This window comes from Fundulus heteroclitus, unplaced genomic scaffold (assembly GCF_011125445.2).
Source record: "Fundulus heteroclitus isolate FHET01 unplaced genomic scaffold, MU-UCD_Fhet_4.1 scaffold_324, whole genome shotgun sequence".
NCBI lineage: Eukaryota > Metazoa > Chordata > Actinopteri > Cyprinodontiformes > Fundulidae > Fundulus > Fundulus heteroclitus.
The window spans coordinates 18,397-38,679 of record NW_023396734.1 but is presented as its reverse complement, the minus strand read 5'-3'; the positions used below and the strand labels follow the sequence as shown (position 1 = coordinate 38,679).

Below are 20,283 nucleotides of genomic sequence, written 5' to 3'. Positions count from 1 at the left end.
TAACAAACCTTCTTTTGATCAAAATGACTTAATAAATGACAGACTTATATGTAATCTTTTCCTTTCTAAATTCTTGAGAAAGTAGTTGCTAATCAACCATGTGAACATTTAAAAAGTAATGACCTATTGACCTGAAGAGTTTCAGTCAGGCTTCAGAGCTCATCATAGCACTGAAACAGCGCTGGTGAAGGTCACCAATGATATTCTTATGGCCTCAGATAATGGACTTGTGTCTATACTTGTCCTGTTAGATCTCAGTGCTGCATTTGACACAGTTGATCACAATATTCTCCTACAAAGACTTGAGCATACTGTAGGGATTAAGGGGAAAGCATTAGGCTGGTTTAAATCTTATCTGTCGGACAGATTCCAGTTTGTTCATGTTAATAATAAATCTTCCTCAAACTCTAGGGTCACTTGTGGAGTACCACAGGGTTCAGTCCTTGGACCAATTCTCTTTACTATATATATGCTTCTGATTGGCAAAATTATCAGACAGCATGGGATTAATTTCCACTGTTATGCTGATGACACTCAGCTATATTTATCCATAAATCCTGATGAATCCAATCAGTTACTTCGACTGCAGTCATGTCTTGATGACATCAAAAGCTGGATGACTTTAAATTTCCTGCACTTAAATTCTGACAAGACAGAAGTTGTCTCATAATCATAATCCTCATTTGAACTGTTATAACTAATGTGCAATAATCTATTTCATACACTGTGCTATTACCCGTGCAATTATCCTGAAAGAAGCAACTTCTGCTGCTATCACCACGTGAAAATATGTCAACACATATGTATAGAGCCCAAGCTGCAAGCTCTGTGGAAGGACGGCTAACCTTGAACACATCCTCTCTTCATGTCACTCAAGCTTAGCAGATGGTAAGTTCCAGTGGCGTCATGACCAGATCCTTGCTCAATTGGCCGATGGCATCGAGCAGGCAAAGAAAAGGGCAAGACAGATGTCCAAAGGGCCTCGTTTTATACATTTTATCAGGGCAGGAGAAAGTGGAGCAGCAGGAGGGAGGAGCAAGGGGATCCTGGCCACGGCAAATGACTGGGAGATGCGAGCAGACCTAAAGAAGCAGCTCAAATTCCCTGAGGAGATAGCCCACTCTAGCCTGAGGCCTGATATTGTTCTGTGGTCTTAAGGTACCAAACAGGTGGTGCTCATCGAGCTGACTATCCCCTGGGAAGAGAGGATGGAGGAGGCCTATGAGCGTAAGCTCAATAAATACCAAGCCCTCATCCTAGAGAGCCAGCAAAATGGATGGAAGACCTGGAATCTCCCAGTGGAGGTGGGCTGCAGAGGCTTTGCTGGACGGTCGCTTTGGAGAGCCCTTGGACTCCTGGGAATCGAAGGGCTGGCCAGGAAGCGGCTTGTAGCCAACGCCACCAAGCGGGCAGAGGAGGCATCTCGCTGGATTTGGATGCAGCGGGAGGTGCGGTGGCAGCGCCGAAGCACTAAGTGAACGGAAAGTGAAGACAGAGTTGGGTGGCATTCAGTGGGGGTGGGTCCAGGACGCTGGATCTGCCGTTGAGCCCCTCCGAGGTGTCATGGGCTTAAATCAATGAAACACCAGTGAAGGGGGGTGCCCATTTGATAACCTGCTGAAGCTACCCAACTCCTATTCCAGTCACAGAGACCGAGTGGAGCCTTGAGGGAAGGAGGCAGAGAGAGCGAGCGATGCCACTGGCCCACAGATGGTGCAGGGGCAAGTACCTGTAAAGGTGGGCGAGTTGCGATACCCTTATCGTATTTTGCATATTCCTTTCTGGTAGACCCAGTGACCACTTGGAAAGACAAGTTGGCAACCGAGGAAGAACGGTGACAGCGAGGAAAGACTGCTGGCATCTGGGAAAGACCAGAGCTGGGGTGTGGCGGCTTGGCAGGCCGACCACACTCTCCGTGAGGAGAAAACCCAAACAACCGCTATGGAAAGGTATATTACAAGATACCCCCGGGGCCGAGCGAGAGCGGGGGAGGATGATCGACCCACCGGACAGAACAACGTTATGACCACTATCAACGGACAATCGACTAAGGAACAGCTAAGTGATTCATCCCGGGTCTGCAGATGTGGGAAAAAGTGCAAAAATGAGAAAGGGCTGAAGATACATCAGACAAAGATGAAGTGCTTGCAACCTGAAAGTTACGTGCAACGCACAGGGAAATCTGGTCAGACGGAGGAGAAGCTGGGGCAGGACACAAACCACAGTCTCCAGAATCTCCAGGCACATGATGAGGAGGGGAGCAGGAGCAGCATCGCTGTTGTGACGGAGGCGGCAAGGCAACAGAGTGAGAGGGAAGTGACTCAATATACTAGACAGCCTGCGCAGATCACTTGTGAAGGAGACGTCCGGAAACAACGTGTGAACTGGCCAACTGCAGCTGCAACAAAAGAATGGGAGATGTTTGATCGCGATGTGGACCAGGTGCTAGAAGCAGCCACTGCAGGAGATGTGGGGAAGAAGCTCAAAGCTATGTCCTCTATAATCTGGCGCTGAGCGATTCGGAAGGAAAGAGCAGAAAGGCAGAGTAAACACCCAGCTCAAGGAGAATAGACACCTGAAGGAGATAGCAACCCTGAGAGGGGATTTGCGGAGGCTGAAAAAGGCCTTTCGCAAAGCAACACCAGACGAGAAACCAGAACTCACAAAACTCTGGAAGAACCTGAGGGAGCGCATTAAGATCTTGCGACGAGCTGAGTGTCACTGCAGGGACTGGCTGCTAGACTTCCTCACCAACAGACCTCAGTCAGTCCGGGTCGGACAGAACACCTCTGATGTCATCACCCTCAGCACGGGCTCCCCTCAGGGCTGCGTCCTGAGCCCCCTGCTGTTCACCCTGATGACACACGACTGCGTCCCCAGGTTCACCACCAATCACATCGTGAAGTTTGCAGACGACACAACGATGGTGGGCCTGATCAGAGACGACAACGACCAGGACTACAGAGAGGAGGTGGAGCAACTGGTGGGCTGGTGCAGAGACAACAGCCTGATCCTGAACGTGGAGAAGACGAAGGAGGTCATCGTCGACTTCAGGAAAAACCGGCCTCACCATGCTCCACTGCTCATCAACAACTCAGTGGTGGAGGTGGTCACCAGCATCAAATTCCTGCGGGTGCACATCACGGACAACCTCACCTGGACTGTGAACACCACGTCACTGGTGAAGAGGGCACAGAAGCGACTGTACTTTCTGCGGAGGATGAGGAGAGCCCGTCTGCCCCGCCCATCCTCACGACCTTCTACAGAAGCACCATAGAGAGTATTCTGACCAGCTGTCTCACTGTGTGGTGTGGAGGCTGCAGTGCCTCCGACTGGAAGAACGTGAGGAGAGTGGTGAGGACAGCAGAATGGATCATCGGGGCTCCTCTTCCCTCCATTAAAGACATTTCATCGCAGCGCTGTGTGTCTCGAGCCCGTAACATCATCAGGGACCCCTCACACCCCACCATAGACTATTCTCCCTGCTGCCCTCTGGAAAGAGGTTCCGCAGCATCCGCTGCAGGTCCACTAGGTTCTGCAAAAGCTTTTTCCCTGCTGCCCTCAGACTGTTGAACCGCTGAACAGCTGAAGTATAAAAACGGACTGTGTACCACACTCGACTCGCTGATTTGCACATTTGCACATTTGCACATTTGTATCGTATCCTGCAAAATTGCTGCTGCACCTTACCCAGAAACGTACTGAAAAACTGTTTACAATGCAACTGTCTACTTTTAAATCACTGCTGCACCTTACTGCATATTTGTTTACATTTGTTTTACATTGTTTACATTTCAACTGCCTACTGTTCACTGCTGCACTTTATCCGGAAGTCAATAGAAACATATCCTGTAAGCGACTGCGATTTATCACTGCACTTTATCCTGTACTGTAATGCACTGCAAGGTATCTTGTAGAGTTACTGCAATCTTTCTGAGCTGTGTGAAAACGAAATCTCGTTCTGTATGCACTCTGTCTATACAAAATGACAATAAAGAAAGTCTAAGTCTAAGGAAGCGGCGGTTGAAAGACAGGGCAGCTTTCACCAAGAATCCATACCAATATCTGTCAAAACTCCTAGGTGACAAAAGATCAGGGGAGTTGAAAGCAACAAAGGAAGAGGTGGAGGAACATCTTCGTCAGGTCCATAGTGATCCCAAAAGGGAGGTCCGTTTGGATGAGATGGAAAAGCTCATCAAACCAGCCGAACCAACAATCTATTTGTTTTCTATTTTTTTCTCATTTTCCTTTTGATCCACTTTATATATGAAAATACACTGTATATATAACTGATGCACCTTTTCCTACTTTGGCACCTGCTTCTGACTATTGAGCCGATGTGATAAGTAAATTTCTCCAATGTGAGATCACTAAAGCCTATCTTATCTTATCTCATCTTAGCTGGGCCCAGTCTCGGCTAGAATTCTGGTCCCCTGCCTGCCATTCATGATGCCTACAGTCAGTTCAGCCAGTTTACCATCCCTCCAATTCTCCCACTGAATTGGAGGATGCCATCGATTTAACCCGTGTTCCTGAGCAGTATCACGACCTGCGTCTGGTTTTTAGTAAAAGTCAGGTGTGCTCACTTCCTCCGCATCGCCCATACGATTGCGCTATTGATTTGCTACCGGTGGCTCCGCTACCCTCCAGCCGCCTCTACAATATCTCGAGGTCTGAACGTCAGGCGCTCAAGAAATATATAGGTGAGTCTCTTTCAGCTGGATTAATTGCCCTTCCTCCTCTCCATTAGGTGCGGGTTTCTTTTTTGTCGGGAAGAAAGATGGTTCCCTCCGGCAGTGTATCGACTACCGAGGGCTAAATCAAATTACTGTTAAGAATAAGTCCCCGCTTCCCCTGTTGTCTTCAGCCCTAGAACCAGTCCAGAAAGCCGTCATTTTTACCAAGCTTGACTTGCGTAACGCTTACCATTTGGTCCGGGTTTGTCAGGGAGATGAATGGAAGACGGCTTTTAAGACCCCGCTTGGTCACTTTGAATACTTGGCCATGCCTTTTGGCTTGTGTAATGCTCTGTCCGTCTTTGAGCCATTAGTTAATGATGTCCTACGGGAATTTTTGAACGTCTTTGTTTTTGTCTATCTAGATGACATTCTGATTTACTCTAGTGATCCAGATCAGCACCGACAACATGTTCACCTAGTCCAGGGGTGTCAAACTCATTTCTATATGGGGCCACTTTGGCGTCATGATGCCATTAAAAGGGCCGGTTGCACGTGTATAGACGATACTTTTCATTTCATAATTTCATTCTAGTTCACATAGAAGTATAAAAAATGCACAGTAACATAAAAGTAACAACCTTAGGCCCAGTTTATACTGTTTATCTGCAGAAAAAGTTGATATTGGGGTGAGTCACACTTACAGGAGGCACAGTTTTAGCCACTTTATACACTTTAAAAGGATATATGCCTCTACGTTATTACATGATGTGTCTTTTTTTTTGGCTCTTGAGGGCCGGATAATTTACCTTGACGGGCCGGATTCGGCCCGCGGGCCTTGAGTTTGACACCTGTCAAACTCAAGGTGTCAAACTCAGTTTGACACCTGTCAAACTGCTCGCCGGCAAACGCCGGCGAGCGGTTGGTCTGGCTGACGCCTCGGCTCCTGTCCCTGAGGGGTTACCGCCAGCGGGCGATGTGGGGGCCCAGGAGGGTCCTCCGCCAGCGGGCGACGTGGGGGCCCAGGAGGGTCCGCCGGCAGCGGGCGCCGATGGGGCCCTGGAGGGTCCGCCTCTGCCCAAGTCTCCAGAGGGGGCCCTGGAGGGTCCGCCTCTGCCCAAGTCTCCAGAGGGGGCCCTGGAGGGTCCGCCTCTGCCCAAGTCTCCAGAGGGGGCCCTGGAGGGTCCGCCTCTGCCCAAGTCTCCAGAGGGGGCCCTGGAGGGTCCGCCTCTGCCCAAGTCTCCAGAGGGGGCCCTGGAGGGTCCGCCTCTGCCCAAGTCTCCAGAGGGTTCGCCGCCAGCAGGCGACGAAGGGGTCCAGGAGGAACCGCTTCCGCCCAAGCCCCAAGAAGGGGTCCTGGAGGACCCGCCCTCGATTTCAGCTCCAGTGCCGGCTCCCCGCAGCTTTAAAGCACAGTCTCCAGTGCCGGCTCCCTGCAGCTTAAGGACTCAGTCTCCAGTGCCAGCTCCCCGCAGCTTTAAAGCCCAGCCTCCAGTGCCGGCTCCCCGCAGCTTTAAAGCACAGCCTCCAGTGCCGGCTCCCCGCAGCTTAAGGACTCAGTCTCCAGTGCCGGCTCCCCGCAGCTTAAGGACTCAGTCTCCAGTGCCGGCTCCCCGCAGCTTTAAAGCCCAGCCTCCAGTGCCGGCTCCTCGCAGCTTTAAAGCACAGTCTCCAGTGCCTGCTCCTCGCAGCTTTAAAGCACTGTCTCCAGTGCCAGCTCCTCGTAGCTTTAAAGCACTGTCTCCAGTGCCAGCTCCTCGTAGCTTTAAAGCACTGTCTCCAGTGCCAGCTCCTCGTAGCTTTAAAGCACTGTCGCTCGAAGCCTTTAGTCAGGCCCTGCCTGAAGCCTTTAGTCAGGCCCAGCCCGAAGCCTGTAGCAAGGCCCAGCCCAAAGGCTGTAGCCAGGCCCAGCCCGAAGCCTGTAGCCAGGCCCAGCCCGAAGCCTGTAGTCAGGCGCCCCCTTTAGTCGCCTGTAGTCAGGCGCCCCCTTTAGTCGCCTGTGGTCAGGCACCCCCTTTAGTCGCCTGTGGTCAGGCGCCCCCTTTAGTCGCCTGTAGTCAGGCGCCCCCTTTAGTCGCCTGTAGTCAGGCGCCCCCTTTAGTCGCCTGTAGTGCGGTACCCCCTGTAGCCTGTAGCGCGGCGCCCCCTTTAGTCGCCTGTAGTGCGGCACCCCCTGTAGCCTGTAGTGCGCCGCCGTCCCCAACCTTTAGTCCGGCGCCAGTTTCTGTTTTCTCCCTCTCCAGGCGTCGGGCTCTGAGGTTCCTGGTCCACTGACGGCCTCCTGAAGTCCTGTCCCACCTGGGCCGTCCGCCGGGACGACCGCCGGAGATCCTGTCCCGCCTGGGCCGTCCGCCGGGACGACCGCCGGAGACCCTGTCTCGCCTGGGCCGTCCGGCGGGACGACCGTCGGAGACCCTGTCTCGCCTGGGCCGCCCTCCGGGACGACCGTCGGAGGCCCTGACCCGCCGGGGCCATCCGCCGGGGCCGCCCTCCGGGACGACCGTCGGAGGCCCTGACCAGCCGGGGCCGCCCTCCGATGCGACCGTCAGAAGTTCTGACCAACCGGGGCCGCCCTTTGGGACGTCCGCCAGAGATGCAGCCACTTTGACTGTTTTGGGACTGTATTATTGGGATTCGCCCTTTGAGGGTTGTTTTTTGTTTTGGTTGTCTTTTTCTGACTCTGACCCTCCAGCCAGTAGCCAACTCCACCCGCCCGATCTGACTTGTTTTTCTTTTGACTCCTGTAGACGTTAAAGGGCGTCTGGAATCTGCCCTTGAGGGAGGGGCTCTGTAATGTTCTGGGTTCTGTTCTGGTTTGTTAGTTATTTTACTCCCCTGTCTTAGGTTTTCTGGCTGCTTTGAGTTTTGTCTTGTCCTGTTAGCTGCTTAGTTTAGGTTTGGTTTCTGATTTATTTCTTGTTTTGAGCCTCTGCACTGATGTCTGGTCTAATTACTTACTCTGCACACCTGCCTTACTCCACCCCTGCTGCAATCATCTCTGACCGGTTTCACCTGCTTCATCCTCCATATTAACTGTTGAGACCAGACATCAGTGCCAGGTCGTCTGTTTGCGTATGGGTGAGTCTCCTCCTGCAAATTTCTGTTAATTGGTTGCTTTTGGATTTTTGACCCCTTGTCCCCAGAGATCTGAGGCACCCTGTTTCTGTCTGTTCCTGCCTTGCCTGCCCAACTGGACTGTTTGTTTCTCTGCCCTTTTTGGTTTTTGGATTTTGTTAATAAATATTCTTTTACCGAACCTCTGCTGGACTAGTTGAATTCTGGGTCCTCTGCTCTGATTCGTGACATGAGATGAACCCGATATTCAGCCAAACACTTGAAGTGATGCTCAACAGGATTTATTGAATTGAAGAGCAGGGTGAATCAGGCCAGTAGGCAAAAATAATCCAAGCAGGGTACAAAGCAGACATCTTAGCAAAAAACTAACAAAAACTGGGCAGACTCAAAAACAGGCAAACAGGTCAGATAATGTAAACAAGCAGACAGATAGAAATACAAAATGCTGGGGAGCTCTTACCGGATGAGTAAGGAGGACTAGGACATGAAACATGGGGACAAGAGATGTGACGTTCTGGCAGGGAGCAGAGAACTGAAGCAGGTATAAATAGGCAGGAGAACAAAGAAGAGAGGGAGAGCTAATTAAGCAGAACAGGTGGAAGTAATCAAAAGGGGAAGAAGTGGCTGAAAGACTAACAGGACAAGTGGCAGGAAACAGGACAGAACTGAACTAGACAAAATACTTAACTAAAGTATTCATACAAACTACACCCTAGAAAGAAAACAAAAACTAAGACAGAGCAAAAACACAAGCACCTAATAAAAATCAGAAACTAATGTAAGTACAGGAACCATGACTAAATAAACTATAACTGTGCAGAAGCTATGAAAGAATTCAAAACAAGACCTAGACCAGAAATAAAACCTGAGGCAGAGGAGTGAACTAACTGATCAAATAATAAACATAAACCAAGATGGAAACCAGAATATTACACCAGGTACCGGGCCCGCTGGATTAAAATATGTTCCCAAGTCTGTCCGTCCCGATGTGTTACGTTGGAGCCACGATTCAAAGTTCTCAGCTCACCCCGGAATATATAGGGCACAGTCTCAGGTGTCCCATCAGTTTTGGTGGCCGTCTTGGACGAAAGACGTGCGTGATTATGTCCGTGCCTGTCCCATTTGTGGTCAGAACAAACATTCCAATCAGCCTCCCTCCAGTTTGCTCAATCCACTCCCCTGGTCCCACATCGCTTTGGATTTTATTACTAGACTCCCATCATCCCAAGGAATGACCACTATATTGACTGTCGTTGACCGGTTTTCAAAATCATCTCATCTCATCCCGATACGTAAATTGCCTAACACCCTGCAAACTGCCCAACTACTCATTAAGCATGTATTTAAACTTCATAGCATCCCCGTTGACATCCTTTCTGACCGGGGTCCCCAGTTTGTGTCCCAGGTCTGGCGGCACTTTTGTTATGCTCTTGGTGCCTGCTACACCCTTACCTCTTGGTGCCCGCTATACCTCGCCAGACCCAAAGGATGAATCAACAATTAGAGACCACCCTTCGCTGCCTCATCTCCTCGTCACCTACCGATTGGAACAAGTTTTTGCCATGGGTTGAGTATGCCCTCAACTCCCACGTTTCGTCAGCTACTGGACATTCACCCTTTGAAATTGCCCTCGGCTATCAACCTCCTCTCCTACCTGCCGATGAACTCCAGATACCGGTCTCATCAGTAAACCAGTCAACCACTGTCAGGAAACTTGGAGATCCACCGTCACTGCTCTCACTCGCACCATAGAGCAGAACAAGAGGTTCGCCGAACAGCACCATGTTCCTGCCCCCCAGTTTCGCCCCAGTCATAAGGTCTGGTTATCATCTAGAGACGTCTTAGCTAATCCGTCTGCCAAGAAACTTGCCTCCCGATTCATTGGACCCTATGAAATCAAAACCGTTGTAATGCCAGTTCAGACATGACAAACTGCACACAGAAGACACACAGCTGTTACATTCCGTTGGAATTACCCTCACGCTACGTGCTAGATAACTTCGCTGGACCGAAGGTTGTCAAAGCAAACTCATCCCTGCATTAACTATAGCAGGAGGTTGACACTAAAAGTACTTTTGAATTCCCTCTGATCAAAGACTGAGAGCTGTTATTTCCCGGTGATTGAAAGAGGACCACGCTTTTGTTTGGCCGAACAAAGCGTCTGAAAGCCCGGAGAGAGAGAGACGAAGGAACTTTCTCATTCCGTTCCCGCTGCCCGCATGCACCTGTGTTTCGTCAAGACCCCTCCAGGACACCGCGGATCTGGTACTGGGACTTCACTCCTGAATCAACATCAGAGTAAAGAAAGATTTCCCTTTTATTTTTCTCTTCACCTATAAGGTGGTGTGGTGGGATGGTGTTCCCCCTCCCTACTCAGTACCAGGTGCAGCAAGAGGTGCACTGTTGATTGGTGGGCGGGGTTAGAGGGCTTTATAGCTGCGCAGGCCACTGTGAGGTGCATGTGTCGTTGTTTCCCCTATTACATTGACTGCCCAAGTGGCTGGTGTGCTGGATCCACTCATTTGAAGTTGTTAGTGGCATTTGTGCCATCTGTGGCTGGGGTTGTGGTTGGCTTCTGGTGCTACACCTGCTGTGCGTTTCTGCAGTGTTGCTCTGCTGGTGTTAGGGGCTGTGGCTGGGGGTTGTTGCGGCGGGCGGCTTCCATCTAGTGCTCACCTGCTGATCTGCTTGCTCCCTGGTCAGCTGTGTCCCACTCCTGGGTAAGATACCTGTTATTTACATTTTAATTTACCTTACCTTAAGCTAGAATAAATGAGTGTTCTGTTTTAGGCACCAGATTGTTTGGTGTTGCAGCACTTTGGACGCTCAGCTGTCTTGTTTTGCCGGTGTTTGTTTGGGTCGCTCTGGATGAAACTACTTGCTGCTTGGACCAGCTGAGTGGGCAGGCATGACTGCTTTGGCCCTGTAGAAAGGCCTTTGAAATTGGACAAACGACCATTTATTCCACCGTTTGAAGTGTTTTCTTTTACAGTTTGTTTATTATTGAAATTATTAATGTGTTTGCTCTTGTTTTGATTTACTAACTTGTTTTCTTTTGCATGGTATGTTTTGTTTGTTCATTTATTTTTTTCTTTGGAATAATTGAAACTGTCTATTTTATCTGCTCCCTTTTGTGTTTCTTAAATGCAAGTAGTAGGCCTGAAGCCATGGGTTTTTAGAAAGAAATGTTTTTTTAGAAAATTGTCTAATAAAATATTGTATGTTAGTCTGTGTTCTGGTGCATCTTTTCGAACGATTCACCTCCCCCTGTCTGATCACACATACGATCTGTATAGATTCTGTAAATCTTATCTACCATTATTTATCTTGTATTATAAACCCGCGAATATACATATAATCCTTTTCCTAACATTCCTTTATATTCTGTATAATCTGTGCATATAGCTCCCATATTTATTGTATTCTGTATAATATGTGCATATAGCTCCCATATTTATATTTATACACAACATTTTACAGTAACCTATTATTACTTTTTACTTATACATACACTTATAAATAATATTTATATCCTGTATAGCACTTCTGCATAGATGCAAACCACATTTCGTTGCTTTGTACTTTTGAGAGTGCAATGACAATAAAGTTGAATTCTATTCCATTCTATTCTATATTCTAATGTTTTTGGAAGTGATTTTAATTATATAATGTCTCTGTTTTAGAATAATGTAAGACTGATACAAGAGGAGACAGAAAGAAGATAGGAAGACAGACCGGAGATTAAATGAGTGGAGGAAAATAGGAACACTGATAGAACGGTTGACAAGAAGGAAGAAAAAATTACTTAGAGTATTAATAAAGTTTAAGTGATAAAGCGTTGACATGATTTAAGTGATAAAGTAACATATTGAGTAATGCAGTGTGTGAAGTATGCTATGTAAAACAGAGTGACTCAGGTTTTGGTTGAGAAGCCCAATGTCTGAGGATATAACCTCTTTCTGAGTCTCTGCACTGAACATGAGTTTCACTGCACTTCCCTAGCTGTGGCAGAATGAAGAGGCAGTTTAGTTGTATTTTTTTCTTGTGTTTTAAAAATTTCTGTTCTGCACATAACATATCCTCTTCTCTTCTTATTTTATCAAGACCTGATTACCATGGCTGATGGCTATTCAGACACAGAAGGCCTTCAAGAAACCAGAGATGATCTCATGTTAGCTGACTCACTGACCGGAGTTAAGCTTAATGGCTTTAACGACTGCCCATTACTAAGGGGTGGACATGTTTCGGATGTATTTGCATGTTATCTAAGCGATTACAAGGTCTTTGTTGGGCAGTAGTATAAAGCTTGTTACTCCACATTACTCCAGACTTTTTGAAATGAGAAAGCTTCCTGGAGAGGAAGCGAAACGTCTTCAACTACAAAAAACAAGTCAAGTTGTTTTGTTTTTTACGTTTTTTTGGAGTGACCATGACCTGGATGACTAACCATTGTTTTATATTGAAAGCCGGGCCTTTCTACCTCTTCTTCCTGCTCTTGAGCAACACATCTGACCAGTTATTCCACATTCTCTGGAACTGATGGTTGATTAAACCGACATGTAGGTGTGAAACCAGACAGACTGCAGAAACAAAATCTTAGAACATATTCTACGGGAGTGGTGCTCATAAAGTCAGTCTGACTGAGAGGAGAAATGGAGCAACAGGCAGACTGGGAGACTTTCTGCTGTTCTATCTGTCTGGATCTACTGAAGGATCCGGTGACTATTTCCTGTGGACACAGATGAAGCTGAAGGCGCAAGTTCAATCGAAGAAACTCATCGCCTGCCTCCATTCAATCAGAGTCCGATACGCCTCTGATGTGAGCCAATCAGCTACGAACCGCACCTCCATGAAGCCAATCAGCATCCCACGCTCATCTTAAAAGCAACTTCAAATCACGTCTCAGCCTGCTAACCAGCAAGCGCAAACGGATTGCATGTTGGATTTCGAATAAGATGTCCGATTCAAGACGATAACAACTCATCCTCAAATCCCGCTGCTCTTAGGAACGCCATCTAGCCGCGCATCCATCCTCTGCAATCTCTGTATTCGCTCCAGCATATCTTAACCAGCACTGACCTGGATTTGCTCTCTTAGCGGGCCTTCTTCCGCCGTGGCGTCTCATTCCGTCTCCCAACCTCTGTTTCATCAGCTCCGATTCCTGGCGCTATGAACTTGCAAATCCCCGCTTTCACAAGCGACGTAGACGCCGTCACAACTCTGACTCAGTTCCGGTCCCGCTCTGCTTCGTAGCCGAGAGCGGCTATCGTCCTGCGCAACTTTCAGTCTGATCTCCTCTCATGCCCGCTCCTAGCAGCTCAAGGTAACATGTATCCACTCATGTTTTCATTCTTATTACATGCATTTCGCTCATCATGCTCCTGAAATGTCCGTCTGTTAGGCAGAGGTATCCCATCCATTCTGTTTGTTTTCGTTTTCTTCTTCTTCTGGTTTTGGCGGTTGGCTACAGGCTTGTAGTAGCATTACTGCCACCTACTGGTTGCAGTATGGTTCGTGATGGACTCCATTAATCTTCTCTTATTTCATAATTATGTCATTCTAATTCAACTCATTGTTCATATTTTTTACAGTAATTTCTTGTTCATAGTATGCTTGATTTTAAGTGTTAATTAAGTTTGTAAGTTGAAATGTTAACCTTACCATTTTCCTCTTTGGTTTTCCCATTCCTGTGTTCTCTTACTATCTTTGATATGGCAACGTTCTTCTCGTCTCCCCTTTATCATCAACCTGCAGGCTGTATTAGCAAATGTCTCAGCATTTTAAATCTCTGATTTCGTCATTCAAAGACTTACTATTGGCAATCCGTCCACATTAAGTACCTTCAATGTCATTCACGTTCAGTTTAACCGGACAGTAGGGTTGAGTTGTTACTTAACCCATTTTATTTCAGAAGTGCATTTTAAATCCAGCAATTTATACCAATTGTTGTGCCCTTCACGAGCTCTGCTGCTCTGGCCAGGCATTCATAAAGTATTCTGTCCAATTCACTTCACCTACTTTCATCGTGCACTGCCACGTGCTACGTTGTGTGCCTTGTCTCGTGCCCTGTCTCGTACCCCGCTCGTACCTGTCTCATACCCCTGCCATGTGCCCTGCCATGTGCCCGGCCACGTGCCCGGCCATGTGCCCGCCATGTGCCCTGCCATGTGCCCGTCTCCTACTCCTCATGTACTCTGTATGTGCCTGTTTTGTGTCCTTCATGTCATGAGCATTCATTCTTTCATGTCCCCATGCATCAGCCCCCATGCATCAGCCCCCATGCATCAGCCCCCATGCATCAGCCCCCATGCATCAGCCCCCATGCATCAGCCCCCATGCATCAGCCATGCAGCAACCCCGAGCACCGGCCGAGCACCTCACCATTCATCTCACCTCATCTCACCATCCATCTCACCGTTCCCCTCACCTCACCTCACCATTCACCTCACCTTCATCTCCCATTCCACATCACTGTTTTGTAGGCCTTCGCGGCAAACGGCCCTGTTTTGTAGGCCTTCGCGGCAAACGGCCCTGTTTTGGTAGGCCTTCGCGGCAACGGCCCTGTTTTGGTAGGCCTTCGCGGCAACGGCCCTGTTTGGTAGGCCTTCGCGGCAAACGGCCCTCTCATTAAGCTACGCTGCTTCTCCTTTTCATTCTTCTCTGCCCGTCTGGAGCACGCTTTCTCTGTGGTGCCTGAACTGGCACAATGTTCAGTCATGTTACCATCTTCATCCTCTTCATTCATTCATCTTGTGGTCACTTCCTCTCCTAGATCTTCCTTTCACTATTCTCAGTTTGTCCTTTTTAAATTAAACCTGTCGGCCTGCAAATCGAGTTCTAGGTATTGATCTCAACTTGGTTCCAGCATGGTTCCTGCCTGCAGTAAGCTCTCGAATTCACAAGATATCAGTCTCGTCCCATATCAGTTATTTTCAACTGTCAGCTGCCCTCCTTGCTTGGTCACCTCAATCTCACAAATGTATCATTGCCAGAGTCATGCTTTATTTCCAGGCAGCTAGAGTTCGCTAAATTTGTTCTTTCCTTCTTGAACAGGATACTCTGGTTGAGAGCTGCCGTTTTGACCGTCTGGTCTGCTTCTCGCCTGATCGAAATATATTCTATAATGCCTTTCTGTCATGGATGTGTTTAAAAATTTACGGATGCTGCCATCCGTAGGTTTTGGGGGGGGTTCTTTATAATTGTTTCACAGGTTCCTGATCACTCAAACAATGGGCTCGGTCATCATCATCATGCCTCACACATGGTTCTGAGCTTCCATTCATTTTAGCTGCCTAATGCCTCTCGGCTTTAAGGTAATCTAACTGCAAATACTGGTGGTGGATTGAAACTTTTCACATGTTCCGTCAGACCCTTCATGTTTCACTCTTTCAAATTGAGTTTATCATTCATAATCATCACAGTTCGTAACTCTCCTATCATATAGTTGATCTTTCATGCTTCTTTCACATCATCATTAATCACATGTATACTTTCATTCATATTGCCACTCATGTTGACAGTTATCCCGTCACTCATTCTGTTATGTATCCTGCAATGCACTCTCTCGTGCGTGTCGTAGAATCTGGTCCTGCGTCTCGTCATGTGTTCTTTCATGCCTGCGTCAAGCATTCTGATATGCATCCTGTTATGCATCATGTCACCTGTGTCGCATCTTGTCATGATTACTCATTTCTCTACGTGCCTCATCTGCAAGACATCTTCCGCAAGAAAGCATACGCAAGACATCTTCCGCAAGAAGCATACGCAAGACATCTTCCGCAAGAAAGCGTACGCAAGAAGCGTACCCAAGACATCTTCCGCAAGAAAGCGTACGCAAGACATCTTCCGCAAGAAAGCGTACGCAAGACATCTTCCGCAAGAAAGCGTACGCAAGACATCTTCCGCAAGAAAGCATACGCAAGACATCTTCTGCAAGAAGCGTACGCAAGACATCTTCCGCAAGAAAGCGTACGCAAGAAAGTGTACCCAAGATATCTTCCGCAAGAAAGCATATGCAAGACATCTTCCGCAAGAAGCATACGCAAGACATCTTCCGCAAGAAGCATACGCAAGACATCTTCCGCAAGAAAGCATACGCAAGACATCTTCCGCAAGAAGCATACGCAAGACATCTTCCGCAAGAAAGCGTACGCAAGAAAGCGTACCCAAGACTTCTTCCGCTAGAAAGCGTACGCAAGAAAGCGTACGCAAGACATCTTCCGCAAGAGAGCGTACGCAAGACATCTTCCGCAAGAGGGCGTACGCAAGACATCTTCCGCAAGAAAAGCATTCATGCTCACATCTTCCGCAAGAAAAGCATTCATGTTCACATCTTCCGCAAGAAAACATAAGCAAGACATCTTCCGCAAGAAAGCATCTCTGCTCACATCTTCCGCAAGAAAGCATAAGCAAGACATCTTCCGTAAGAAAGCATAAGCAAGACATCTTCCACAAGAAAGCATAAGCAAGACATCTTCCGCAAGAAAGAACCTCTGCTCACATCTTCCGCAAGAAGCATACGCAAGACATCTTCCGCAAGAAAGCATCTCTGCTCACTTCTCCTTGTTCATTTCGTTCATTTCATTCACCTAATCATCTCCCATTCAAAACACTATCCCGTCACACTGCCTTATGAGCAGGCGCTCTGACCTCGGCATTTTTGGGGGGAACATACCTGTTCTCATACATCTACTTATGCATATTAAAGTATAATTCAGCATTAATGTTCCTGCCGAGGTCTGAGCGCCAAAGACTTAAAATATTGTATCAATAAAATCCTTCTAATTGCCATTTCTTTCTCTGTGAGTTTTTCAGATTGAAATGAAGCTGAAGGCGCAAGTTCAATCGAAGAAACTCATCGCCTGCCTCCATTCAATCAGAGTCCGATACGCCTCTGATGTGAGCCAATCAGCTACGAACCACACCTCCATGAAGCCAATCAGCATCCCACGCTCATCTTAAAAGCAACTTCAAATCACGTCTCAGCCTGCTAACCAGCAAGCGCAAACGGATTGCATGTTGGATTTCGAATCAGATGTCCGATTCAACCCACCCCCAACCCCTTCTCCACCATCATAGCTGAGTTCATCTAGCTTCCATGACGTTCCTCCATCCTCAACCCATCAGAGTGTTTTCTCCCTTCAGTCTTCATCACTCCCTATCGCCTGTTATTGGTCCGGCAGAAGACCACCATGTTGGGCCCGGTTCTGCCAGAGGTTTCTTCCCAAAGGGGAGTTTTTCCTCTCCACAGTCGCTTCAAGCTTGCTCATCATGGACAGTTCATGCAAACCTGTGTTTATCAAGTTGGACATCTATCTTAAACAGATCACCATATGGACTGAACAAACTTCTTCTATCTCCACTCCACCACCAGTTTCAGACCTGGGGGGGAACATACCTGTTCTCATACATCTACTTATGCATATTAAAGTATAATTCAGCATTAATGTTCCTGCCGAGGTCTGAGCGCCAAAGACTTAAAATATTGTATCAATAAAATCCTTCTAATTGCCATTTCTTTCTCTGTGAGTTTTTCAGATTGAACTACTGTTGTGACTGCATTAAAAGTCATTGGAATGAAGAGGATCAGAGAGGAATCCACAGCTGCCCTCAGTGCAGGAAAACTTTTATTCCAAGGCCTGTCCTGGGTAAAAACACCATGTTAGCAGCTTTAGTGGAGCAGCTGAAGAAGACTGAACTCCAAGCTGCTCCTGCTGATCTCTGCTATGCTGGACCTGAAAATGTGGCCTGTGATTTCTGCTCTGGAAGAAAACTGAAAGCCATCAAGTCCTGTTTAGTCTGTCTGGCCTCTTTCTGTGAGAAACACCTTCAGCCTCATTTGTCATGATTTGGGTTTTGTTATAGTTTATGTTGGTCTTTTTAATTAGTTCACTCTCCTGTCTTAGTATTAGCTCTGGTTTTTATTATTTGCCTATGTTCTGTTTGGTCTTTATGTTGATTTTGGTTCTGGATTAGTCTAGTTTAATTTCTGTTTTGGTTTAGTAATTCTCTCCATGTAATCAATTCTGTCTTAAGTTTAGGTTATGTATTAGTTTTGGTTAATGGAATAGTTTGAGTTTTAATGTGGTTTGATTTTGTACTTTGTTTTATATTATCAGTTTCTTCTGGCCTGCTCTGATCAGTTCTGTCACCAGCCTTTATTCAAATCACCTGCCAGCAATCTTTTGTCTTCCTGTCACTCCCCTTCACCAGTCACTATCCAATCAGCTTCAGTTTACTTCCAGCCATTTTGTCCCCCCTTGATCAGCTCCACCCATTCTGGTAATTAGTTTCACTCTGTTCACCTGCTCACTCCCCTACTTATATCTGCCTCTGTCTCCTGCACTCTGCCAGATCATTGTCTTTACGAGCCCTTGGTGAGTTTTGTCCAGCAGTCCCTTTGTGTCTTTCTGTCGACGTTACCCAATTGCATCTTTTTTGACATCTGAGCCAGCCTGTATCCTGAACCTGATTTTCCTGCCCTGTCTGACTGCTCACCCGTTTTACCGACCCGAATCTGCTTTAGGATTATCTGAGCTTGCCTTATCCCTGTCTGTACTCCTGCCTGTTTTTGGACTGCTTTTCGTGTACCGATTTTTGGACTGCCATACTGACCATTGAGTCTGCCTTTCCCTGTATTGTCAAGATCGCCTCCATTAAACCTGTTTTTTCACTCATCTGCTTGTCCGGCCTGAATACTGGGTCCTCTGTCTCTGAATTCGTGACATCATTATGATTCAGCTGCATTTAAGAAACACAAGCTGGTGGAGCCCTCCAAGAACCTCCAGGAGAACATCTGCTCTCGTCATGATGAGGTGATGAAGATGTTCTGTCGTACTGATCAGAAGTGTATCTGTTATCTCTGCCCTGTGGATGAACATAAAGGCCACGACACAGTGTCAGCTGCAGCAGAAAGGACTGAGAGGCAGAGAGAGCTGGAGGTGAGACGAGAAAACATCCAGCAGAGAATCCAGGACACGAGGTGACGAGCTGCATACTATCCACTCCTTGGGCATGCTGACATCAAACGATTGGGCTGTTCTGAAACTCATCATGCTTCGCAAACTAGCCCCTGAAGAAGCGAATCCGGCAGCAGGCCCTTCAGTGAGACGAAAAACCAGCTTCATCCGACTAAACCCCCAAGAACCTATTCCAGCAGGGTCCTCTGTGAGACAACAAGTCGAGGATGGAATCAAGGATTCACCCCCCGCTAAACGGAGCAAACGGCCACGTCAACAAGTCGAGGACGGAATCAAGGATTCACCCCCCGCTAAACGGAGCAAACGGCCACGTCAACAAGTCGAGGACGGAATCAAGGATTCACCCCCCGCTAAACGATGTAAGCGAGTGCTGACCGACCTGAATGAAATTGACAATGTTTCAGGAAATAGGATCTTCTCAGCTACTTGGCAGTCGAAGACGGGGGTTACAGGCCGCTGGTTTTTCCGTGCAAGTCTCAAAAAGGCTCAAGATAAAACACAGACAATTATGTTCATGCTGGATTATTATAATTCTCAATGTGGGGTCTTCAGGACATTGCTAGCCGTTCCCTTTGATGCCTGGCGTGATAAGATGATTGCAATATCAGACCAGATTTCAACGCTTTTTCGCGATTGCCGCAACTGGAAAGACATTTTGGGGGTCAAGAAAGCACTTGCATTTTAGACCCGCCCCTCACAACTGCCAATACCACCCCTTCAACGTTAACCACGCCCTTCTCTGTATATAAATAGCACGGGTCCCTGGACGACGACAAATTGCCCCCGGAGCTGTACCCCTCTCCTTCAACCGCAGCCTCACCAAGAGAAACACCATGAACTGGTCCGGATCTCGCCCTGAAGGCCTCGACCTATACCAAGAGATCTTTGTTTTAAGGAGTGACAATTCCGAGTTTACTCCCTCACTACCTCAGACGGCGACCGTGGATGAAGATTCACAAGCGGTGAATCTTCCTGCCTCCCCACCGCTCTCCCAAGACTCAGACCTGCCCTGCGGTCATGGAGATCCGACATCCCCGGTGGAGCAAGTCCTTGAGAGTCAGAGGGAATCGGCCTCGGCACCCCCGGCGCCACCTGCGGACACGCAAGCCCTTGAGAGTCAGAGGGAATCGGCCTCAGCACCCCCGTCGCCACCTGCGGATACCCTGCCAGACGATGAGAGCGGCGCAGATGAAAACGATGGGTGGATTCGCTTCGGTTTCATCAAAGCGGTGAAAACTGTGCTGTATCGCCTTTTGACCGCTGCGATCGGAAAATACATGCACCAAATGTGTTATGGATGCGTTAATAACCGTCCTAGTCAAAAAGAGCATGGATGTTTGAAGCTGCTTGAGAATGTACTCTTCGAACATAACTACTATGGTATATTGCGAGTACTTTATAACGAACGTTTCATGGATGCAGTTCAACGGTTTCTAGCCGCTCGCAACATCCATCATGACAACGACGCTGTTAATGCTGTCATACAAGCGTATCTGTATGAATTAACGATGGTGAAGCGTGTATTTAATACAATATATGGCGGGTATGATCGG

General features: G+C 47.7%; 1 protein-coding gene across 1 annotated transcript; it reads left to right on the top strand.

The window, feature by feature from the left end:
- Nucleotides 1-12,355: 12,355 nt before the first annotated feature.
- LOC110368018 (E3 ubiquitin/ISG15 ligase TRIM25) lies at nucleotides 12,356-19,959 on the top strand (the record flags this gene model as incomplete). Its single annotated transcript, XM_036130289.1, has 5 exons — nucleotides 12,356-12,492; nucleotides 17,295-17,585; nucleotides 18,478-18,673; nucleotides 18,820-18,854; nucleotides 19,545-19,959. Coding segments are annotated over exons 1-5 (1,026 nt in total), but the record flags the coding sequence as incomplete, so codon positions are not given.
- Nucleotides 19,960-20,283: the final 324 nt, after the last annotated feature.